Genomic DNA, 26,915 nt, shown 5'->3' with positions numbered 1-26,915 from the left:
CAGCAACTGCCATCTCCTGCCTTAGTAGTGTGACATTCTGCATCCACCAAATATAGATATTACCCGTGAAATAAGAGTGAAAGATCAATCCCAGGGGAGAAAGAAGCAGATTTCTCTAATAACATATATTACATACTTTATATTCACTAGTACTATGGCGTCATATAAAAACAAAATGTATATTTTGTTGGATACACTTGCCTAGCTAACAGCCATCGTCCATCATCACGCCTCAATCTGGATAGAAACTATAAGGTCTGTTCACGCTTCCCTGAGTGTGCAGGCTTTTTTCTTCCGGTATATAGGCAAATCTCCTTTCCGGCCTTTCTGCTCCCACTGCTCGTGCACTGAAACCTATTCCGGTACATGCGTGGAACGCCCGTCCTGCCTCCCATTCTGACGTCGGCGCAGTGGGTCATGTACTTCATCAACGAACAAGGCAAAAAAGTGAATCATGTAGTGAAAAAGGAGCGCTGTAGGACATTACTATGTCCAATTAGCTGTTAACATTTTTTATTGTAGTATTGTAGGACGCTCTTATATAATTATAAGATGGCCACTGAGGACAGAGCAGTACAGGAACACCAGTAGGGCATTATGGGTTTGGTTGGGGAAAAAAAAAATAAATCACAAGATGCTGCCTAGAAGAAGAGCATGTAGATATCTAAAATGGCAGAGGTGAAAAAAAAAACGGAAGCAAGGAATGGTAAAAAATAAATGTCATTAAAGGGTTATACCAGACCCAGGGAAAGTCCTCAGGATGCAGATAGCAGTGAACACATTGGTGTAAGGAGCTCTCATCTCCTTCTTCCACCAATCAGCATGTGCAACAGACAGAAGACGCGATGGCGTCACTTCATCGCATCTGCTATGTAGAGAGTCAATGCCCCGACACCGGAACAGAGAGCCGCGCCAAAGGGATCGGGAGTGTGGAGAGTATTTGTTGTTTTTTTTCGTATGTGTATGGGATGTGTGCCTGTATATAGGAGGTTATTTGAGGGCTTATACTGTATTTAGGGGGCTATGTGGGGGCTCACACTGTATACAGGGGGTCATGTGGGGGCTCATTGTATATAGGGGGCTGCGTGGGGGGCTCATACTGTATGTAAAAGGCTGTGTGGGGGCTCACTGTATATATTGGGGGTTGTGAGTGGGCTCCCTCAATAGCTGTGGGCGTGATAATACAGTAGATAGGGGATGTCTACATACTTAATTCTGCTCAATATTAAGTAATTGAATTAATATAAACAGAAAATAATTATTAAAATGTTAATATTAATATTGAGCATAATTCATTTTAGACTATTGGTTCGACCCTGCATAATAATCACAGTCTCTCATGTGGCCCCTCGGGAAAAATAATTGCCCACCCCTGGGTTATACCCATCTTCAGAAATTGATATTGGTAAAACAAGCACTTTAGCAATTTACGGCTTATTAACATTTGCACACTTGAGCGAGGCGTGCCCACTAGACTTGTTCTGGCCGGTGGTATGCATAGCGCATATTCGACCACAGTTCCCAGCGCAGACACCGGCGAATACAGCAATGAGACCAAACATTGCTGATGTTTGGCTTGGAAGCACTAGCTGGCTGGGATTAGGAGGTAAGGCGGTGTGCACATGGAGTTTCAGAGGAGTTTTTGGCGAAGAAACTAAGGGGAAAAAACTCCCCAATTCTCAAAATTCCAAAACATGTCCTACTGACTAGCAGTGGTCAGTCTCCAAGGCAACGGCAGTAAACAAAAGAAACATCTTAGTATCTCAAGAATAGCTAAAATTTTTAATAAGCAGTAAATTGCAAAATTGTTTCTATTTACAAAAGCCATCCAACAATACCCTTTATGAAGATGGAAATAATCCTTAAATTAAAGTACAGCACAACACATCAGCTTTAATATAATAAAATAATAATAAATAATAACATGGCATCCTCCTATAGTTTTGTATGGTCTGCAGCTTTGTAGAACTCTGAGGACACAATGAAATATTAGCTTTGTTCTTTGGAAAGAGAGAAAAACCCCACCGTTCACATGACAAATAGCATATCCTTCACAGCACAGTCATGTCACTGATCTCTCCTACACCATGACACCACGGCGTTCGCTGCTATAAGCCTCCTGCTTATAGATGACTAGACCTCCATTCATAAAGTCATATATGATACTGCTACTAAAGTGAATTACTCATTACATATGATATAGCTATAAAGATCACTCAGTGCAGGTGTAATTGGTGCAGAAAATGACTTCATCTGGTATCTCTATCAAAAGGGTGGTGGAGTCTATTTTAGAACATAGTCCCCCCACCCATATAAAAGCACAGTAATTCACATAATCCATATTAAATCTGTAATGAGGTTATGAAAATACAGTTTCACAAAACAAGACTATAGTATTATTGCTGATCACAATTGATTACATGAAGCAACTTAGGAAAAAGGAATAGTTATGTCCTACTTGGAATAAATGGGGCTTCTGAAGAAGGGTCATAATGAAAACATCTCTTATACATAATGGGCAGCCTTCTGGCCAGTGGCTAGGGTATAATTCTTCAGATGGGCTACAGCTGAATGAACACGCCATTGACAGCAGTCAGCCATGCTGCTCTATAAAAATACACGTTAGGTTTGGTAATTTCATGTGTTATTTCAATAGGCTGCTTGAGATAAGTGACCACAAGACCCCTGGAGCGGTGCCGCTTGGTGGTCCATGTACTAATTATATTGAGGCTAGATCTAACAGTTACTGTACAACGATGTCACATTTTATATTAAACACAGATAAAATAAAGCTCTAAGCTGGACATAAGGTCAAAGGCCGGACCCACAGCCAGCACAGAGATTGGGACACATTGTTAGAAGCAGGAGGAGCCTTAACAGTAGAGATGGTGCAAACCAATATGCAGGGCATGCCATGTTAATAATCTGTGCCCGCTGTATGGCAGCCCCATGAACCAGCTCCTACCTAACAGTATCTGCAGCTCTTCTGTTGACTAGCCAGTCTGGCGTGAAGTCACATGTGCGATGGCGTTGAGCCAGGCCGGCTAATCCAAAGAAGAGCTGCAGATGCTGACAGGTAGCAGGCGGTTCTCAGGGTTCACATCCAGTAGACACAGACTACCTACATGGCCAAAGGACTGACCCTTAATTTTAATGGGGAAGGAGTGGGGGGGTGAGTCAGCATGCCCCTGACATCAGCACCCCACAGCCAAGTCGTCAAGCCACAGGGGAGGGAGGGGCGATGGGCGCATGGAATGGCATGCACTCCCGGACGTGCTTTACATACCACTGTCAGAGACTAACAGCAGCATTTAAGAGGTTAAACGCAGCGAACAGTACAGCTGAAGTTAGAGGAAGATGATGGCTGTGTAACACAGCCAGTGTCTGCTGATCATGATGCAGGCTCAGCTCCTGGGCAGGCAACCTACATGGTGGCCAGACATTGGAAGTATCTGTGCCTGAAAAGTTGAGAAGGGATTTGGCAAATGTTTTGTCTAAGTCATTCAGTGATTGTGTATGGGCAGAAGTCAGTTTAAGCAAAAAAAGACATTTAACATAAGGACCTGAGTGCTCGAGCTATAACCTGAACTCAATGGACTAGTGTCTTCTTTTAACTATAAAAATAGGCCATTTTCTGATGACACATTCCCTTTAACACTGCTGATATTAAAGAGTCTACATTAATCTCTAATAGAAGCAACAACATGTAACTTAAGCGCAGAATATTGCTGGCATATGTAGGACACAATCTTGACAATGATCCTGAGGCAAAAACAAGCATCAAACACCATATCCCAGATATCCAGACACAGCAGACGGATACATCTAAGAAAAATCAGACTGAGCCTCCCTCCTGACTACTTTATATAATCTGTGTTTTTGGGCCACGTGTATATTTGCTCTAGAGACTTCTCCATTTGCCTGCACACCTCCTGTACTGATTTCTCTGAGACACAGAAGCAGCCATGGAACAAGAAGGAGTAATGCATTATAACCCGAGCGCCACAATCATCCACTAACTCCAGGGATCAGTGGTGTCAGAAGCAAGAAAACCCTTTATCTTCAAATTAATTTATTGCATTTATACCAGATCACTGGATTGGCGCAACAGTGAAACATTTAGATTATATTTTCACTTTAGTCATATCCTGAAATATTATAAAACACAGGGTGAATACACAAATACTGTACATCAGTAAATACTTCAGTGTTCCTCTTTGTTTTCACCAATTTGCCCTTTTTACTCTTAAAGGGGTTTTCCTATGAACTAAGTACATTAAAATCAATATATCTTGCAATAATAATAAGTTCCACAATTGGATGTTGCAAATTTTTTTCCTATTTTTAAACAATGTTCTAAGTGTGCCCCTGCTACAGTATGTACTGTGTAATGGCTGTGTCTGACCCTGCACAGCTGCTCCAGTTCAGGGACTGCACATACCACAGCTCCTGGGCAGGGGAGGAAGCAGTAGAGTATACAGATAGAATCGGCTGTGATCCCCTGCTGTCCTTTCTGTAAGGTCTCCTCCTTATGTCCGTGCTTCCAGTATGTGTGGTATCCATTCTTGTCACGGATAACACACAACCATTATAACCTATGCTGATATGCACATGTCCATTTCCTCCCGTAGTGAGCCCGCCCCATACCCAGCGGGTGATGGCTGTGCATTACAACCAGTACCTGCCGCTAACAAATGCAGGTGCAGTAGTGATCCACCTGCGATTGTTAACTTGTTAAATGCCGCTGTCAATCTCTGACAGCAGCATTTAACACATGCCAACATGCATGAGCATCATTTTCTCTGCCCATCGGTGTAAAGTGATTGCGGGTCACCGATGGGTTGTCATGACAGCCGGGGATCAGCTGATGACTCCTGTCATTATGGAGTTCCCTTGAAACCCTGCTTGCGGCCAGGCTTCAAAGGAGACCGTGATTTCTGCTATATGAAGCGATGCTGTCACATTGTTGTATATAGCACAAGTGATCGGATGATCACATCTTCAAGTCCCCTAAGGGGCTAACAATAACCGCAAAAAAAAAAGTGTTTTAGTGTTTTTAATTTTTTTTCATATGTTTTAAAAGTTCAAATCACCCTCATTTTCCCCCATTTAAAATAAAGATATTAAAAAATACACCTTTGTGGGTGGTATCACCGAGTTCAGAAAAGTCCAATCAAAATATAAAAGCAATTAACCCTAACAGTACACAACATAAATGGAAAAAAAATTCAATAGCGCCAAAATTAAGGATTTTTTTGGTCATCGCAATGCCACAAAAAAGGCTGTAATAAGCAATCAAAAAGTTTCATATATCCCAATATGATACTAATAAAACATTGTCACACCCCGCAAAAAAATAAGCCATCACACAGCTTCGTCGGCCGAAAAATAAAAAAAAGTTACGAGTCTAGAAAAATAGTGACAACCCATAAAACTTTTTTGGGAAAAACTTCCGATTTTTTTTTTCCCACCACTAAAATAATAATAATAAAAAAAATGGACATGTTGGGTATCGCCGTAATTGTAGTGATGAGGAGAATCATTCTGCAAGGTCATTTCTACTACAAAATATACACCTTAAAACAATTCTCAAAAAACAAATGTCAGAATTGTGTTCGTTTTGTACTTTTTTTGCAGCATACTAAAAAATATACATTAAAATGACATGGAGATGTAAAACAGCATCTATTCAAATCTAAAATGGATCTGTCACCAGAATTCACAATATAAACCGTATCCCTTCCACCTCATGAAGTATTATCATAGAATGGCTCTATGGAGCTACAGAAGTCAGGTGCCAGCTGTATTTCACAGCCAACACTTTCTTCTAACAGCAGCAGCCTGAGTGAGATCTTGTCGCTGCTGTAAACTTGTTAAATGCTGGTGCCAATAACTGACAGCAACCTTAAAAAGTGAGATCCTACCCGGGCTACAGTTGGAACGCCAATACCCTTCTACATGACAAGATCGTGGGGTGCAGATAAGTTGCCATGGCTGCCGGGGCCTACTGCCTGTCACTTTAGTACTGCCATGATGAAGCCCAGGCTGTGGCCGTGCTTCATAGAAGACCGTATATTGCAAAAGTGAAGTATACGGGTTTGGTTCCCCTAAAGGGACTACAAAAGTGTAAAAAAAAATAAAAAGACTCATCCTGATCTCAAAATAAAAAGAGAAAAATAAAAATGTATTACCACATCTGTAAAAGTTAGCTGAAAATGTAAAATTTAGTGTTGAGCGAGTATGTTCTATTAACCCTTTCGCCAAGTATGCTCGGGCCGAGCTCCGAGTATTTACAGCTGCTCGGTGATATGGTTGAATCACTCCCGTGTGCATGATTTGCGACTGTTTGACAGCTTTATTACATGGGAGGAATGTCTATTTCTTACACATTCCTCACATGTAATAAAACTGTCAAACAGTCGCAAATCATGCACACGGGAGCGATTCAACCATATCACCGAACAGCTATAAATACTCGGAGCTCGGCCAGAGCGTACTCGGACAGAACATACTCGCTCAACACTAGTAAAATTATTTAATCCATATGGTAAAGATCATAAAGCAAAAAAGACAGAAAGACAAAATAGCTGTTTTTGGGTGTCAATGCACCCTGCTGAAAATGGCTACACAAGGCAATTCATTTTTTTCACAACTATATAAAAAAATTTCAGACACAGAAAATTAAATGCATGGCTGGCATCGCCGTAGTTAAACTGGCCCGGAGAATTAAGTTGCCAGATCATTTTTATCACATGAAAAACACTTTAAAAACAAAACCCCCCAAAAACCTGACAGAATTGGACTTTTTTCACTATTTCACTTGTTCCCCCCCCCCTTTCTCGATACATCATATGGTAAAATTAAATGGTGTCAAACTACAACACGTCCCACAAAAAATTAGCTGTCATATGGCTATGTCAATGGAAATATAAATAAGTTATGGCTCTTTGAAGAAAAAAAATTAGCTGCGTCTTTAAAGGAGTACGGTACATATTATTACATAGACCTCATGAGACTGGGGTATTTGCTTTGAAAGTACATATTAAAATATTGGTATAATCTTGATATTAAGATAAGCATTTTGCGAGTCCAGCTATAGAGTGAAATAGTGCACGAGTTCAAGTGTATTTAGTCTCCGTCCACCCGGTCTGCCGGACAGCTGCAGCTTGTACAGAGCAGTGTGAGATCTCAGCAGCAGGAGAGACACTGAGGAGCTGTCAATCAGGTCAGGTGGGCAGAGATTTAGTTACATTTTCATAACGTGTTATACGGCCATTTTGACATGGATAACTGATAACTGAATCTGCCAGCAGCATCATGTTATCTAAACCACTGGAGGCAGAAAATCCAAGACGGGTTTCCTCATTACATGAAGGTATGAAATCATCACTGAAAAAAAACAATCGCATACTGCGCACACTAAGGTATATGTGAGAGTACAATACATGAATTATGAAGTACATTACTGCTATAGAGACTATACTTAAACAATTCATGCACACAGATTGTGTGAGCCCATTGGCCATCGGAGAAGATGACCTCTCTACATGGGAACCTACACACTGCTGGACCCAAGCATACAAATTGAATAATGGACGAAATTAATCTACAAATAATTTAGGACCTAAAAATGGCAGCCATGGTTGATTAGTGCCAAAAAACATGGCCACCATCCATTACACTCTGTTAGGGTTTGTCAGCCTGGTTTCCATGAAGCAATAGAAAACGGTGATACAAACCTGACAACTACAATAGTGGCCAAACTGGTTGTGTCCCATTTTCGTGAAAAACAGTAGAAAGTTTAGGGACTCTGGCAGCACAGAATGACTGTTCAAACCAAGTACAGGCTCTCAGTGCTTCATGGGGCATTACTACACCTTCCCACCTGCTAGTTTTTGCTCTATCTCCGCCCCTTCTCTGGCACTATGAAGCCACAGCTGTCAATCAAAAAAGAGAGGGGAGTGTGGAGAATGAGCGAAAACAAGCAGGTGGGAAGGAGTACTTAAATTCCCTTTAAAAGGGAATCTGTCAGGTTTTTGTTATTTAATCTCAGAGTAGCATAATATAGGGCACGAGGCCCTGATTCCAGGGATGTGTCACTTATTAGGCTGTGTGTTTTAGTTTCAATACAAACAGTGTTTTATCAGCAGGAGATTAACGTTTCCAGGACTACAGCTCACATGACCAGCAGTCCAGCTAATCTGTGTAACTCCGCCCCCACCAGTGATTGGCAGCTTGCTGACAATGCACAATACACAGGAAGCTGCCAGTCAGGGCTCTGGGCGGGGTTATACACAGAGCAGGAGACTCAGCTCTGCTACATCTACATTACACAAAACAGGGATTCTATGAAAACTGCATCAAGCAGCCCAGTAAGTGACACATCCCTGGAATCAGGCTTTCTTGCCAAATGTTATGCTGCTCTCAGATTACATAACAAAAACCTGCTGACAAATTCCCATTAACAAAACTTCAAATTTTCAGCGGACAGTCGACAACTTGTATTTATAAGCATTGAAATAAGTAGCACATGTTGTGTTTAACAATAACTTCTCCATTTTCCACCTTGGAGAACATTTGCCAGTATTGATTGTGTCAGAGTTATAGCAACCGTCTCTCAAATTAATATACCTTTAGCTACGGGCTCTCCTGACATACGCTCCGTGACCATCTCAGCTTATGCAGTTTATGATGATTGAAGCGTGTAGAAGTCTATGCATTTTTTTGGCACAATTTTTGGAAAACAGTAAAGTGGTCATGTTTTTGGAATAACATGGCAAAAAAAAAAAAACACATTGCTAACTAATTGTATGAATACTGACTTATACAGTACAAATCTGAGTTCTTATATCCAACTTGCCAGAATCAAGCCTGTCTGCAGATTGAGAGGTGTTTTTGATCCCTGGTTGTACACTAAGGCCAATTTCAGAAATACATATCATACATGCCGTTTAAGATCAGCGTTATGTCTCAAAGCTACACCGCCCCTGCAAAATCTACTGAATGCAACACACATGGGCCTGGAGGCCTGAGGGCATGTGCACACAATCCGTACTGTCAGCGACTTTAACTCAGTATACTTAAAGGGGCTTTCCCACGAACGAAAGTTGATTTTAATCAATAGATCTTGGAATAATACCTTCCACAATTGGATGTGTTTCAATAAAATATTCCTGTGCTAAGATAATCTTATAAATGTGCCCCTGCTGTGTACTGTGTAATGGCTGTGTCTGACCGTGCAGGAACATGGTCTGATCATACCACATCTCCTGAGCAGGGAGGAAACAAAAGAGTATACAGACATTACAGCAGGGGATCACAGTTGATTTTTTCTGTGAGGTAAAACATTTCCCTGCCTGTTTTTAAACAACGTTTTACTTCAAATAAAGAATTAACTATGATCCCCTGCTGTCCTGTCTGTATACTCTTTTGTTTCCTCCCCTGTCCAGGAGCTGTAGTACGATCAGACCATGTTCCTGCACGGTCAGACACAGCCATTACACAGTACACAGCAGGGGCACATTTATAAGATTATCTCAGCACAGATAATCTTACTTATTTAAAGTAAACACATCCAATTGTGGAACGTATTATTTTTCCAAGATTTATTGATTAAAATAACATTTTGTTCATGGGAAAACCACTTTAATGCTGCGTCCAAAGCGCAGCGTTGTATAAACGCAGGTGAATCCGCATGTGTTCACTGAACCATGTGGATTCACCGCATTCAATACATTGTAGTGATCCAATTTCTCTTACGGAGACTAGTGTCTCCGCAAGAGAAATTAACATGCTGTGGTCTGTAAAGACGCGCTGCATGTCCGTGTCCGTGGGTGATCCGCAGGTGCACGGAGACGCATAGTGGGCATGGGATTTCTTGAAATTCCATCCACTTTGCTTGTAATGTAGAACGCTGCAGTTTACACACAGCGCAAGTTTGCTGCGTCCAATCCGCAGCGTTCCTGACCGTGTGCACGTACCCTTATAGGGATCTACATTCAATTCCATAAAACTGCTCAGGGCTCAGGTGGTGCGGCCGTAGTAGCACAGAGCTCTTACCTTTTACAGCAAATACTATTTACAGCCATTTTTAAATTATTTTTCTGCATCAATTTTCTGGATGGAAAGAGAAGATGGAATATGAGGATGGCTCCTTCAAGAAAGGGCAGATACTAACATAGCAAGTAGAAATTGGCAGCTGGGAAGCCGCCTTCTTGCACCCACTATCACCTAGTACGTCAATCACTCCCACTTTTAAAGAAAAAAAAAACAAAAAACGTGGTACAGGTAACAATTGGTATGATACAGCAGAGAAGTGGTGAAGAAAGTTAAAATGTAACTTTTATTAATTCAGCTAAAATAACTCAGACTTAATAAAAAGGTCACAGGGACCATGAGTGCAAGAACTAATTGCCAACCTGTCATAGGACGTACACCTCCCTAGGTATTAGGACTGTTAAATGACACAGGTGAATACCAATATGCAACTCCCCCACCAAATAAACTGGCAGATGGGTGGTCAATAGAGGTAGACCAGCTGAGAGAAGCAACAAACTGGGTATGACATATATTGGATAATTTAGAGAGTCACTAAAATGATGGAACAATCTCACCACTTTGATGTCAATAATCTCCAGTGTTCTCATCAGCTCACAGACCAGGGCTCCTTAACAAACTCAGCCTGCAGCATTGCAATAGACACATTCCCGACGCGTTTCCTCACATTAGTGGATCATCAGGGGAGTTAAGTGTTGGTGCGTCAAGGTCTGTCGCCGGTTCTGGCATGCGGCGCAGCTCATAGACAGCGTATAACCTTTTTATATTAAGCCGCGCTCCTGTGCGGCCGATACGTCACTTCCAGTTGCGGCCCCATTACTTCCGACGCATGGACCGCATCAACTGGCGGTGACACGCAAACGTCACTTCCGGTATGCATGTGCTACAGCGCTAATAGATCGGGCAAGACGCTTACTACAGTAGTGATGACAACCAAAAACCTAAACCGAATGGTCATCGCTATGGTGAAAGGGAGTGGGCAGGGCTCCCACTACAGCCCTTTGTAGTCACCAAGGCTAAAGATAGAAAGGCTGGATGTGATGACATAGATCCCATTAACATCACACAGCACCCTAATAGTGGATGGCATTGGAAATCTGTCACGGGGTCAGGAAAAGTCAGTGGGATGGAGGCAAATGGTGCACAAAAACAGACGCACAGATCTCCCAAAATGAAGTGTGGGTAGAGATAAAAAATGGATGAGAGGACTTAAAGGGGCAAGAAAATGACGTGGTACAGGTAACAATTACTATTATTTTAGGCTGCGCTACAATGTGGCGGCTGTGAAGTCGTAGTGCACAACACGGTCAAGAACCGAGGCGCTTGCTACGAAATGCTGAGATGCCCAACGCCAAGTGCAGGGGAGAATATGGATTTTATGCGTTTCCCAAGGAAATCCTGTAAGATCACAGCAATTCTCAATAAATCGTGTAGAATTTTGACACTTCTGCCACGCGTGACCCCAGCTGTAGGCCTCATTTACACATCCGTGTTGTATCTGTTCTTTTTCACGGATAGAATACAAAGCAATTTTAATCTATGGCGCTTTTCACATGTCCATGATTTTTCACAGATAGTGTGTACAAAACTCACAAAGACAAGTCCAGTATCAAAGATGAAAAGGGTCAATACAAGTCTATGGGTCCGTGAAAAAAAACAGTGATGCCATCAGTGTGCTGTACGTATTTAACATGGCAACGGATAGGAGAAGCTTTGTAATTTATTTCTTTATCCATCAGGTAAAAACATTAATGACACTGATGGTAAAAAAGGACACACTGATGACAACAGTACCATTTTATTCACAGATGTGTGAATGAGGTCTTAGGTAAATGCTTTATGTAGGGAAAGCTCAATAAAAATTTCAGTATATGCATATACGGCTATATATTCTCAGCCATAGCTCAGCCAGCAAAGACCATTAACCACCATGAAGGTAGTAAGCAGAAAAGAGCGAATCAGTATTCCATGGCCACGAACCATACAAGCGGCTACTACCTGCCGGAATTAAAAGGAGGAGCTGGGATACCGGTAAGTAGGAGGAGGTTCGCTCCCGGCCAACTGCTGAGGAATACTGACCGGGCCGCTGGATGAGGTTTCTTTGCTCACCTCTTCTTGTAAGGCTTCATGTTCAGCTTATGGCTCGTTGAGTTGTATGGAGTGTTAATATGAAGACTATGCAGATCTACAGGGCCCATAATGTGGCTCAGTGGTTATGGCAACATCTGTAAGTGTACTGTATGTTCTCCCTGTGTTTGCGTGGGATTCCTCCCACACTCCAGACATACTGATCAGGAATCTAGATTCTGAGCCCCAATAAATATTGCTATATTGACAGGTTCAGTGAGCAACCGGAACCCGGACATAGGGGAACGGAGATATTCTCATATATTAAATCAGCATGTTTCACAGGGCACAGAAATCCAGTGAATGTGCCCTTGTGTCCCCGCAGTCAGTACATGTGCTCCCTTCCCTTCTTCCAGTCACTGCACAAAGCCTGAATGTTCCCTCACAATCCTCCACGGACAGCATCCTTCTCCATCCGTGTACACAGGCCTCCATTGTCCCCGCTGCTGAAAACAAACTCTGCCGGACCAGCTGATTGCAGAAAAAAAATAAACGCGCCCAAATGCGGCTATGTTACCAAAACAGACTGCCTGCGGGACCACAAATATGCTCCGAATGCACAAAAGAGGCTTTCATGTATAACCCCTGGAGCTGCTAGACATGTGCAGCACCCAGTCATGCAATGAAGGCGCAGGGTGCCGGATGCTGGAGGAGAGTTTGCTAAGGCTAGCCCGAATGTTCAGACATAGGTGATAAGGTGCTGGGAAAAATACACAGCCAATTACAGCCCTGCAAATCACGGTAAACCCACAAGCATTTTTTTTTCAGCCACTCAAGAATATTCCCCTAGAAGATGCCATATGACAATGAAATGGAGCTGCAATCTAAGGCTGCATTCACATGTTCACTGTCCCTGTACGGACCACGATTTCCAAACCGGTCACGTCTCCTGACAGAGGATCAGATCCAACCAGAAGACCCATGGGTGGTGGGAAATCCTGGTCCATACACGGACGGTGAAACTAGGACAAGTAAATTCAGCTTAAGGGCTCATTCAGACAGGCGCATTATACACACGTGTGCTATTCCAATAAAAGTCGGACAAAACATGGACCAATGTAATTCAGTTAGGCTGGTCAGGTGACTTATTTCTCAGCAAAAAAAAAATAAAAAATCCCAGCAAGCACTAGGCTCTTCCGAGTATCACCTATACACGTCTATGGATTGGCGAACAAAATTCAGATACCCAATGGATCATCTGTGTAGCATCCCATTTTTATGGATATATTGCCATTATTAACCTAGGAAACTATATGTGATCATGTATGTAACTAAGATATTCAGGTATAAAAAGGGATGTCACATGGACATAAAGAGACAAAGGGATGACCATATGGATGAAATCTGGACAATTTTTCGTATACTCATCAGAACATAGCACAAGAACGGGTCACCAGGCACCGAAATACTGTCGATTTCACCTGCAGATTTGTACAGGTAAAATCTGGGCAATTTACAGGACGCGTCATCGTCATATGGAGGAGAATGTACTAATCTCATTCACACTTCTTTCAAATCCACAGCATTTCAATTTCTGTTGTGGATTTTCACCAGCGTTTACCCCTTTATATGTAGCAGGGGTGAAATCTGATACGATTTCACAATAAAATCCTTACATATTGTACAGATTTGTTACAGAAATGTCTTCTTCTGTCCCATTCATCTGAGTGAGATTTGGAGAAATCCTTTCACGTGCTGCAGAAACAACCTGTTCAGATATAGGAAATGCTGGTACTGAATTTCCACCAAGGATGGTACAGAACATAATACAAGAACAGCTTAGCCTGCAGTACACTGAATTATCTGTGCTCTTCACCTCATTCAAATGACTTATATGTGTAGGAGAATAAAGCACAGTTTTTCATCAGTGTGCACTATTCAGCTTCCATCTAATTTTGCCCATTCACCCGTTTTTTTTCAGCTGGCACGCATGACCTTGTGCTGCCCGTTTTTCTAACAGACCCATTGATTTCAATGAGTAAATTTAATCAAATGGACATGTCAAATGTCTCAAGATCTCAGAACCTCCAGAAATAAATTACATATACGAGTCAATAATAATGGCGGATTAGGGTGACGCTCATACTGAATGTGCAGCGTAACAAGAGTACAAGAAATTCCATCATCTCGAGTCTTCAAAATGAAAGGTTTGCCCTCAGCAAGACAGTGCAAATGTATCTAACCATAGATTAATAAGACAATCCCAGGAGAAAAAGTACAGTTAAATATTTTTGGATTGTTTCTTAAAGGGACCCATATTGAAAATGGTATCTGATCTGCGGGCAGGATGTTGTAGAGCAGAAGGAGCTGGTTAGATGTAATCTACATATTGTGGGAAAAGTTTCAGTAAAACTTGCATTTTATGCATTGAAATCACTGGTGTTTGTTTGCATGAGTCCATAATTATTAGTCCTTCCTTTATGACTGTGCATGCAATAGTGGTCAATCACTAGTAGGACCACCCACTGGACTCATGCAAACACCAGGGATGTCAATGAATAAAACACAAGTTATACTGAATCTTTTCCAACCAACCTATATAACATTCTGCTCAGGTTCTCTAAACTGTTATCTTTGGAAGCTTATATACTGCAACAAACCAGAAGTAAACTGGTGTTAGTATGTGTCCAACATCGCATTCACGGACGATGCAAGTGGCAGATCATTTTTATGCACCAATTTAATGCACCAAAGCCAGTCATCGCTATATACAACCAGTACATGGCGTGTCCTGCCCACCTGATTGATCACATTTAGTTTGAAACTCATCTATTTTACCAGATGGTCCTGCAAAGTACGAGTGGTCGGATGATCAGTTTCCATACAGGGCAGAACGCCAAACAGCAATTTGTTGGTCCTGTTCAATGTCCATGCACTCATCACCTGTGATGCTACATTACCCCTGACCAGTCACGGCTTTGCACAGGGTTAACAGCTGATCGCTGGACAATAGAGTAGTCAGACCCATGCTCAGCTTAGTTGACTCCATATATATTATTTCAATAGGGAGGAAGGTAGAGCTGGCCACCTAAGTCACCACTAACCTCCAAGAAAAAAAAAAGGATCTCTTTAAAGGAGGATCAGTCACTGAGTGAAAAGTGACCCTTTTTGCTCTAACATTACTCCGCTGCTCTTCTGCATTTGGTTTTTATTTTTATTTTTTTTTAACCCGTCATAACTTCTTTTTTTAAACCCCTTTTTTATATTATTATTTTTTTACTGTACATATAAACTAGTGAGCGACTTCCAAACAAAAGCCACCTGAAGAACGGTCCGGTGACTTCGTTTAGGTGCTTCACGTCTTTCAGGAAGCTCAAAAAGATGGGACATGTGCACGGCAATTCGTTTTTGACATTGCTGAACATATGTTCATTCTTTTTAGCAATTTTTGTAAGCGCTTTTTCAGGTACAACCAGCCTGAAAAAGACATTGTGTGCACATACCCTAATTTTTTTTCTTGTTGCTAATGTGTATAGTCTTTACAAAGAAGCATGCCTCACAGTAACATAGATCAGCCTCAAGAATCCTCAGAAAATGCTGTGCCCCATGCCCGCTTGGCAAAGATCATATAGTTAGCACTAAATAAAAAGGCTGGAACTTTGGTTGAATTTAGAAAAAAAAAAAAAAGTGGAATAATCATGGAAGTAGAGGGGAAAAAAAAAATTAGGGTACGTGCACACAGGCTGCTTCCGACTAAAAACCATTTAAAAAAATGCTGAAAAAATGAATAGAACATGTTTCATCTTTTTTAAGCTTCCTTTAAAGGGCTACTCCCATCTACAAGATGCTATTCCAATATGTAGTAGGTGTATTAATAATATAACCAAATACCTCCAATTAGAAACGTAGTATAGTTGTGATTCGCTATGTCGCTTACCCCATGTGCAGGGCATTGCAGTAGCTTAGGTATCGAGGGTTACGACCACTCATATAGTGGCAGTTTCACCCCCTAAACTATATGTGCATGTAGCTCTTTCACACACAAGTCCGGCAATACCTTTACATGGTCAGTCTGTTCCTCTGTTACTGAGAAATCAGTGTTTGAATTGATATGTAAATGAGGCTGTAGTTCTGAAGCCTCTGTCACTCCAGCTCTATTCCCCGCCTATCATCGATTCCTCCTGCTTGACTGAAAGCTCCTCTGCTGTGTAACTAGAAGCCATTGAGCTGTCAGTCAAGCAGGAGAAGGCAGCACTGTGTAGGTAATAGTGATAGAGACTTGAGAAGAGATTCCATGTATCCATAGCACTTCAGCCTCATTTACATAATTAAAATGCAGATTTCTCAGTAATAGAGGAACACACTGACCATGTAAAGGTATGGCTGGACTTGTGTTTGGAAGAGCTACATGCATAGTTTAAGGGCTGAAATCCTGATGACAGATTCCCTTTGAGGTTCGGAGAATCCCTGTATCCCAGGCACAGTCTGTTTTAAAAAACAAATCACTGATTGGCGGGAAAATGTAATTATGCTGGAGGCGCTGATTCACAAGAGCAGCGCTCCCCTCCTCTGATCCTTGCAGTTTCATAAGCCACTAACATTCTGTAGGATCTGCCGTACAGAGCATGGAAAAACGAAAATTTTCATGCAAGGCCAAGACAGAACAACCGAGATGTTGTAATATCTGCTGTGAAGAATGCTGAATGGAAACCACGGATCATCTCTGACTTACAAAATCCTTCCGTCTCCTTGGCTCGGTTTAGTCTAGAAGAGCGAAATTCTACCAAAGATGTGTAAGAGACTGGGAGAAGCCCCCCGATCAATGAGATTACCACTTCTTCTAGCTGATGAAGGACGTCCATGTAATGTCATCTGTCTTACCTATCACCAATAATGTGGTGGGAAGCAGGGACGACGCTGAACTCATGGACTCCAAATAACCAGGGCAATGTTCATTTCCATGGGCATGTGCGGGCTTCTTTAGGGCACTGTTTGCCTTTACTAACATTTGTGAACAAATGGCTTGCTCTACAGACCTCACTGATCCCAGCGCGGGCCGGTAATAGGAGCCACCGATGGAACAACTCAGTCCAAGACGTTTTTTCTCGCCTAACTATTCCATGATTAATAGTGAGGGATGTTATTGAAAAGCGGGAAGGTTTAGGAACCACAGTAACGCATTTGAGACCAAATATAGATACAACCTGTTCTGTGGAGTGAGTCACATTGTAAAAGCTTGCTATGGGACCCCCATTTTTGTAGTTATGCCCCTGCCCAAGACCCTTACTTCCAGTGAGGGGAAATAAAGCTTCATTTTGGACAATTGTAGCTTCCAGCTATGTGGGTAAAACTAGGAGAAGGCCATCTTCTGCTCTCTCCAGTGCACAAAGCAAGGTCAGGCATGACTGGGGAAGTTTGGTGTGGAAGAACATGAGAGCGTGCACAGGGCTTGGACCTCAGCTCATCAGACACATACGTCAGCATAGAATTATATACAGCAGACAACAGAAGTCATCGGATGAAACTTTTTGTCAATGTTACTTAGCGGGCGAGATGACAGATGTCTTGCTCACCTTGCCAATACATCCACTTTAATCACTGCCCCAAAGTGTACCCTCTTATCAAGAAAACATTCACTGAGAAATCATATCTTCCATCTGTTCTTTCAGGATTTACCTCCTGATTCCTGACAAAAATTCTGAATAAAATAAGGGCATGAAATGCGTCTAAGCTATGCGTTAGAGCCCTACACTGTCCCTCCCATCCCACAGAGCCCTAGACTGTCCCCCCCACCATCCCACAGAGCCCTACACTGTCCCCCCCACCATCCCACAGAGCCCTACACTGTCCCCCCCACCATCCCACAGAGCCCTACACTGTCCCCCCCACCATCCCACAGAGCCCTACACTGTCCCCCCCACCATCCCACAGAGCCCTACACTGTCCCCCCCACCATCCCACAGAGCCCTACACTGTCCCCCCCACCATCCCACAGAGCCCTACACTGTCCCCCCCACCATCCCACAGAGCCCTACACTGTCCCCCCCCACCATCCCACAGAGCCCTACACTGTCCCCCCCACCATCCCACAGAGCCCTACACTGTCCCCCCCACCATCCCACAGAGCCCTACACTGTCCCCCCCACCATCCCACAGAGCCCTACACTGTCCCCCCCACCATCCCACAGAGCCCTACACTGTCCCCCCCACCATCCCACAGAGCCCTACAATGTCCCCCCCCCACCATCCCACAGAGCCCTACACTGTCCCCCCCACCATCCCACAGAGCCCTACACTGTCCCCCCCACCATCCCACAGAGCCCTACACTGTCCCCCCCACCATCCCACAGAGCCCTACACTGTCCCCCCCACCATCCCACAGAGCCCTACACTGTCCCCCCCCACCATCCCACAGAGCCCTACACTGTCCCCCCCACCATCCCACAGAGCCCTACACTGTCCCCCCCACCATCCCACAGAGCCCTACACTGTCCCCCCCACCATCCCACAGAGCCCTACACTGTCCCCCCCACCATCCCACAGAGCCCTACACTGTCCCCCCCCACCATCCCACAGAGCCCTACACTGTCCCCCCCACCATCCCACAGAGCCCTACACTGTCCCCCCCACCATCCCACAGAGCCCTACACTGTCCCCCCCACCATCCCACAGAGCCCTACACTGTCCCCCCCACCATCCCACAGAGCCCTACACTGTCCCCCCCACCATCCCACAGAGCCCTACAATGTCCCCCCCCACCATCCCACAGAGCCCTAGACTGTCCCCCCCACCATCCCACAGAGCCCTACACTGTCCCCCCCACCATCCCACAGAGCCCTACACTGTCCCCCCCACCATCCCACAGAGCCCTACACTGTCCCCCCCACCATCCCACAGAGCCCTACACTGTCCCCCCCACCATCCCACAGAGCCCTACACTGTCCCCCCCACCATCCCACAGAGCCCTACACTGTCCCCCCCACCATCCCACAGAGCCCTACACTGTCCCCCCCACCATCCCACAGAGCCCTACACTGTCCCCCCCACCATCCCACAGAGCCCTACACTGTCCCCCCCACCATCCCACAGAGCCCTACACTGTCCCCCCCACCATCCCACAGAGCCCTACACTGTCCCCCCCACCATCCCACAGAGCCCTACACTGTCCCCCCCACCATCCCACAGAGCCCTACACTGTCCCCCCCACCATCCCACAGAGCCCTACACTGTCCCCCCCACCATCCCACAGAGCCCTACACTGTCCCCCCCACCATCCCACAGAGCCCTACACTGTCCCCCCCACCATCCCACAGAGCCCTACACTGTCCCCCCCACCATCCCACAGAGCCCTACACTGTCCCCCCCCACCATCCCACAGAGCCCTACACTGTCCCCCCCACCATCCCACAGAGCCCTACACTGTCCCCCCCACCATCCCACAGAGCCCTACACTGTCCCCCCCACCATCCCACAGAGCCCTACACTGTCCCCCCCACCATCCCACAGAGCCCTACAATGTCCCCCCCCACCATCCCACAGAGCCCTACACTGTCCCCCCCACCATCCCACAGAGCCCTACACTGTCCCCCCCACCATCCCACAGAGCCCTACACTGTCCCCCCCACCATCCCACAGAGCCCTACACTGTCCCCCCCCACCATCCCACAGAGCCCTACACTGTCCCCCCCACCATCCCACAGAGCCCTACACTGTCCCCCCCACCATCCCACAGAGCCCTACACTGTCCCCCCCACCATCCCACAGAGCCCTACACTGTCCCCCCCACCATCCCACAGAGCCCTACACTGTCCCCCCCCACCATCCCACAGAGCCCTACACTGTCCCCCCCACCATCCCACAGAGCCCTACACTGTCCCCCCCACCATCCCACAGAGCCCTACACTGTCCCCCCCACCATCCCACAGAGCCCTACACTGTCCCCCCACCATCCCACAGAGCCCTACACTGTCCCCCCACCATCCCACAGAGCCCTACACTGTCCCCCCACCATCCCACAGAGCCCTACACTGTCCCCCCACCATCCCACAGAGCCCTACACTGTCTCCCCCCATCCCACAGAGCCCTACACTGTCTCCCCCCATCCCACAGAGCCCTACACTGTCTCCCCCCATCCCACAGAGCCCTACACTGTCATCCCCATATCCCTCAGAGCCCTACACTGTCCCCCCACCATCCCACAGAGCCCTACACTGTCATCCCCATATCCCTCAGAGCCCTACACTGTCCCCCCCATCCCACAGAGCCCTACACTGTCCCCCCCCCATCCCACAGAGCCCTACACTGTCATCCCCATATCCCTCAGAGCCCTACACTGTCCCCCCCCATCCCACAGAGCCCTACACTGTCCCCCCCCCATCCCACAGAGCCCTACACTGTCCCCCCCATCCCTCAGAGCCCTACACTGTCCCCCACCCCATCCCACAGAGCCCTACACTGTCCCCCACCCCATCCCACAGAGCCCTACACTGTCCCCCACCCCATCCCACAGAGCCCTACACTGTCCCCCACCCCATCCCACAGAGCCCTACACTGTCCCCCACCCCATCCCACAGAGCCCTACACTGTCCCCCCCATCCCACAGAGCCCTACACTGTCCCCCACCCCATAGAGCTCACACTCTCCCCAGTGACTCACATGACTGCACATTTCTGGCCATGGGCCTATCCATCAGCAATCAGTGATGACTTATGTGTCAGACACCAGGAAATAAATGTCACAGCTGATCAGACATCACGGGGCAGTGCTGGCATGTTGGGTTGGACATGTCATTGTTGGTCTGGGGTTAACCCCCTGCGTCCCAGAGGGACAAAGGAAAGCCAAATGTTTTAGGAGCTTTGTAAAAGAAATCGCTATTGGCTGGGGAGGGGGTGTGACTAAGAGGAATGAGGGGCTTCTGGGGTGTGACTGGGAAGACAATGTGGGCAGACAGGTAATTAGGCACCGATCGTGCTGTCGTCGCACCCCGAGTGATGGGCTTGGTGTAGCCCACAGCACCAGCCCCGGAGGCGCAGCCGCACGTACCTGGCCCGCAGCTCGGGCTCACACTGACAGCTCCGTCCCTTCGGATGCGGATCTCCGCGGCTCCCTTGATCTTCGGCCGCTCTGCACTCCCCGCCCGCAGCGCGGCGCAGCACTGGTAGCACACGGCCCATGCCTGCTCCTCATTAATGGGCTGGTTGTATAATTCCAGGATCTCCTCCAGAGACAGCGACTCCCGGTCCTCCCCGTCTCCTGCCGCAATGCTCGCGGTCCCCGCTCCGCCGCTTCCACTGCCCGGGCTCGGTGCAGCCGCTAGAGATTCAGCCATTCCCAGCTCCGTGGTCACTGCGCAGAGCGGCACGTCCTGGACTGCTGGACTGACATCCTCCGCCGTCTCCAGTGCGGGGATTGCGGCAGCATCCACATCCCCAGCCGCCTGCCCAGCACAGCCTGGAACCCCCTGCTCCGTGACGGCGCACAGTCCGGGCCGCCCACACCTTGTGTCGTCAGGAAGGAGGCGGCACTGGTGCTGCTGTAGCCACACTTGTGAGCGCTGTCCCCAGCTCCTGTGCGGCTCTGACTGCATTGCCTGTAACAACCAATCACATATCAGCTTACAATTTTTCAAAGCAAGTTTGATAATGGGAGCAGTGATCTGATTGGTTGCTATCCAACCCTATGTTTTAAAAGTATCATTTTTTCTCAGTAGTGGGAGCCAAAATCAGGAGTGGGTGATAAATGCAGAAGTGGTGACTTGTTTCTATTATACCTTTTTTTCTGATTGTTCCTCACCTGCTTTTGGCTCCCATTCCTGAGAAAAAATACTGACCGAATACTGACCAAATACTGATAGTGGGGCTGTGGCCTAAGATAACAGAAAGAGCAGGTACTCATCCTCTCCTACTACAGAGCCGTCTCCGCGCCGTTGTATCTGCAGCGGTGACATTGTAGGGATGTGAACTGTCTTGCCCTGTTCCGCCCCTGAAGACAACAGACGTGTCATGTGAATACTGCCGTGCAGTTTTATATGTAAAAGTGATGTGCGTCGTATGTAATGTACAGCATGTGAAGTGTTAATGCATAATGAAAGAAGAGTATAGTATAGGACAGGGATTTCAAACTCAAACACACAGAGGGCCAAAATTAAAAACTTGGTCAAGGTTGCAGGCCAACCTGTATACAGTATAATGGGCCCCACCTAGTCCTCCATCCAGAATAATGGGCACCACATAGTCCCCCATCCAGAATAATGGGCCCCACATAGTCCTCCATTCAGAATAATGGACCCCACATAGTCCTCCATACAGTATAATGGCCCCACATAGTCCTCCATCCAGAATAATGGGCCCCACATAGTCCTCCATTCAGAATAATGGGCCCCACATAGTCCTCCATACAGTATAATGGCCCCACATAGTCCTCCATACAGAATAATGGGCCCCATATAGTCCTCCATACAGAATAATGGGCCCCATATAGTCCTCCATACAGAATAATGGGCCCCATATAGTCCTCCATACAGAATAATGGGCCCCATATACAGTGCCTACAAGTAGTATTCAACCCCCTGCAGATTTAGCTGGTTGACACATGCGGAATTAACTTGGCATTGTGACATTTGTACTGTAGATCAGCCTGGAAGTGGGAAACGCACTGCAGCAAATATTGTTGTTTTTTTTTTTTTTTTTTTTTTAAATGTTAAAAGTTAATTCAGAGTGTCATTTATTATTCAACCCCTCAAACCACAAGAATTCTGTTTGGTCCCCCTAAAGTATTAAGAAGTAGTTCAGGCACCAAGAATAATGAGCTTCACATGTGTGGATTAAAGATCTCTTTCGCCAGCCTTTTCTGACTATTTAAGACCCTCCCCAAACTTGTGAACAGCACTCAGACATGGTCAACATGGGAAAGACAAAGGAGCATTCCAAGGCCATCAGAGACAAGATCGTGGAGGGTCACAAGGCTGGCAAGGGGTACAAAACCCTTTCCAAGGAGTTGGGCCTACCTGTCTCCACTGTTGGGAGCATCATCCGTAAGTGGAAGGCTTATGGAACTACTGTTAGCCTTCCACGGCCAGGACAGCCTTTGAAAGTGTCCTCCCGTGCCGAGGCCAGGCTTGTCCGAAGAGTCAAGGCTAACCCAAGGACAACAAGGAAGAAGCTCCGGGAAGATCTCATGGCAGTGGGGACATTGGTTTCAGTCAATACCATAAGTAACGTACTCCACCGCAATGGTCTCCGTTCCAAACGAGCCCGTAAGGTACCTTTACTTTCAAAGCGTCATGTCAAGGCTCGTCTACAGTTTGCTCATGATCACTTGGAGGACTCTGAGACAGACTGGTTCAAGGTTCTATGGTCTGATGAGACCAAGATTGAGATCTTTGGTGCCAACCACACACGTGACGTTTGGAGACTGGATGGCACTGCATACGACCCCAAGAATACCATCCCTACAGTCAAGCATGGTGGTGGCAGCATCATGCTGTGGGGCTGTTTCTCTGCCAAGGGGCCTGGCCATCTGGTCCGCATCCATGGGAAGATGGATAGCACGGCCTACCTGGAGATTTTGGCCAAGAACCTCCGCTCCTTCATCAAGGATCTTAAGATGGGTCGTAATTTCATCTTCCAACAAGACAACGACCCAAAGCACACAGCCAAGAAAACCAAGGCCTGGTTCAAGAGGGAAAAAGTCAAGGTGTTGGAGTGGCCTAGTCAGTCTCCTGACCTTAACCCAATTGAAAACTTGTGGAAGGAGCTCAAGAATAAAGTCCACATGAGACACCCAAAGAACCTAGATAACTTGGAGAAGATCTGCATGGAGGAGTGGGCCAAGATAACTCCACAGACCTGTGCCGGCCTGATCAGGTCTTATAAAAGACGATTATTAGCTGTAATTGCAAACAAGGGTTATTCCACAAAATATTAAACATAGGGGTTGAATAATAATTGACCCACACTTTTATGTTTAAAAATTAATAAAATTCAACTGAGCAACATAACTTTTTGGTTTGTAAGATTTATGCTTCTGTTCATAAAACCTACTCTCGTTTGCAGTTTGAAGGCTCTAACTTATTTGCATCTTATCAAACCAGCTAAATCTGCAGGGGGTTGAATACTACTTGTAGGCACTGTAGTCCTCCATACAGAATAATGGGCCCCATATAGTCCTCCATCCAGAATAATGGGCACCACATAGTCCCCCATCCAGAATAATGGGCCCCACATAGTCCTCCATTCAGAATAATGGGCCCCACATAGTCCTCCATACAGAATAATGGGCCCCATATAGTCCTCCATACAGTATAATGGGCCCCATATAGTCCTCCATACAGAATAATGGGCCCCATATAGTCCTCCATACAGAATAATGGGCCCCACATAGTCCTCCATACAGAATAATGGGCCCCACATAGTCCTCCATCCACAATAATGGGCCCCACATAGTCCTCCATTCAGAATAATGGGCCCCACATAGTCCTCCATACAGTATAATGGCCCCATATAGTCCTCCATACAGTATAATTGGCCCCACAATAGTCCTCCATACAGAATAATGGGCCCCATATAGTCCTCCATACAGTATAATGGGCCCCATATAGTCCTCCATACAGTATAATGGCCCTACATAGTCCTCCATCCAGAATAATGGGCCCTACCTAGTCCTCCATCCAGAATAATGGGCACCACATAGTCTTCCATTCAGAATAATGGGCCCCACATAGTCCTCCATACAGTATAATGGGCCCCACATAGTCCTCCATACAGAATAATGGGCCCCATATAGTCCTCCATACAGTATAATGGGCCCCATATAGTCCTCCATACAGAATAATGGGCCACATATAGTCCTCCATACAGAATAATGGGCCCCATATAGTCCTCCATACAGAATAATGGGCCCCACATAGTCCTCCATACAGAATAATGGGCCCAACATAGTCATTCATACAGTATAATGGGCCCCATATAGGCCTTCATTCAGAATAATGTCCCCACATAGGGATGGCTGTTCTGTTGTCGCAGGCCAAATATAACCACCCTACGGGCCAGATTTGGCCCGTGGGCCAGAGTTTGCCATGTATGGTATAGGATAAGTTTAGGACAGCGTAAGTATGGCTTATACAGTAAGTGGTTTAGTAGAAAAATAAGACATAGGATAAGGATAATAGGTTTAGCAAACAAGATAGGAAATAGTTAATGATAGGCCCAGTGAATGGGCACTGGTGATGATAAAAGGGGGGGGGGGGGCAGTTCCTGGTAAGGTGTGGTTAAGAAGAGTTAGTGAAGTGTATAGTGTAGGTCAAGTTCAGGTGTGGTAGGTGGCTAGGGGCAGAATGGGACAACCTTTTGAGGCAGTGGTAGGCCGTAGACAGTTCCCTGATGAACAATCCTACAACGTCTTGAGCCTAGGGCTCAGGCCAGGTACCAAGGAGCGGCCTGGTCTTCTGACATCATGAGGTAGGTAGACGTGGAAGACATGTGGTAGGACCCAGGAGCACTGCCGAAGTGGACAACAAATCCCTGAGGCTGATGGAGTCAGCGGGCTTGGGGGTAATCCAGGACAAACTGTTGGCAGGACTGAAGAGGAGTTGTACTAAGGAGGAAGGAAACGTGAATTGTTGTGCCCTATCCCACCTGTCAGCACCTGACGAACTTGAACTGACCAGTAAACGTTTGTCTGTTTTAACCCCTTAAGGACCTTGGGATTTTCCATTTTTGCGTTTTAGTTTTTTGCTCCCTTTGTTCCCAGAGCCGTAGCGTTTTTATTTTTTGGTCAATATGGCCGTGTGAGGGCTTATTTTTTGCGGGACGAGTTGTACTTTTGAACAACATCACTAGTTTTACCATACCGTGTACTGGAAAACGGGAAAAAGATTCCAAGTGCGGTGACATTGCAAAAAAAGTGCAATGTTTTTTGGGTTTTATTTTTACCACGTTCACTGAATGCTAAAACTGACCTGCCATTATTATTCTCCAGGTCATTACGAGTCCATAGACACCAAACATGTATAGGTTCTTTTTTTATTTAAGTGGTGAAAAAAAAATCCAAAGTTTGCTTAAAAAAAAAATTTCCGAGACCCGTAGCGTCTCCATTTTTCAGGATCTGGGGCCGGGTGAAGGATTATTTTTTATGCGCCAAGCTTACTTTTTTATTGATACCATTTTGGGGTAGCTCCGATGTTTTGATCGCCCGTTATTGCATTTTATTGCACTGTTGCGGTGACCAAACAAAATTAATTCTGGCGTCTAGAATTTTTTTTTCGTTACGCTGTTTACCGATTGGATTAGTTATTTTTTTATATTGATAGATCAGGCGATGCTGAATGCGGTGATCCCAAATATGTGTATGTGGGGATTTTTTTTTTTTTGAATGGGGCGAAAGGGGGGTGATTTAAACTTTTTTTTTATATTTTTAAACATTTTTTTACATTTTTGCATGCTTCAATAGTCTCCATAGGAGACTAGAAGCAGCAGTTGTCTGATTGCTTTTACTGCATAAAGGCCGTGAGCAGATCGCCTGTATGCAGTAGAAATGCTCACTTGCTATGAGCACCAACCACTGGGTGACGCTCATAGCAATTGAGACATGACAACCACAGGGGTCTGCTGCAGACCCTGGGTTGTCATGCCAACCCATCGGTGACCCGCGATCATGTGACGGGGTCACCGATGGGTGGGGCTAATGCCGAGCTTCCGGCACAGCGATGTTAAATGCCGCTGTCAGAGATTGACAGTGGCATTTAACTGGTTAACAGCCGCAGGTGGATTGCGAATCCACCCACGGCTGTTGCG

The 26,915-nt window shown here is 45.7% G+C and overlaps 1 protein-coding gene across 7 annotated transcripts in view; it reads right to left on the bottom strand.

The window, feature by feature from the left end:
- The window catches only part of SPIRE1 (spire type actin nucleation factor 1), a 184,998-nt gene extending 163,345 nt beyond the window's left edge, over positions 1–21,653 (bottom strand). For 5 of the 7 annotated variants that reach the window (XM_073678996.1, XM_073678997.1, XM_073679000.1 and 2 more), the window contains exon 1: positions 21,166–21,653. In XM_073678996.1, the coding sequence (XP_073535097.1) occupies positions 21,166–21,451 (286 nt within the window). In that variant the 5' untranslated portion in view covers positions 21,452–21,653. The remainder of the gene's footprint in view (positions 1–21,165) is intronic. The other 2 variants (XM_073679001.1, XM_073679002.1) reach the window with 2 other exon arrangements.
- Between the last annotated feature and the right edge of the window lie 5,262 nt (positions 21,654–26,915).

The sequence above is a fragment of the Phyllobates terribilis genome, unplaced genomic scaffold (genome assembly GCF_046119375.1).
Source record: "Phyllobates terribilis strain yellow unplaced genomic scaffold, ASM4611937v1 Scaffold_4__5_contigs__length_816908805, whole genome shotgun sequence".
In the NCBI taxonomy this organism is placed as follows: Eukaryota; Metazoa; Chordata; class Amphibia; order Anura; family Dendrobatidae; genus Phyllobates; species Phyllobates terribilis.
This window is presented reverse-complemented; position numbering and strand designations above follow the sequence as displayed.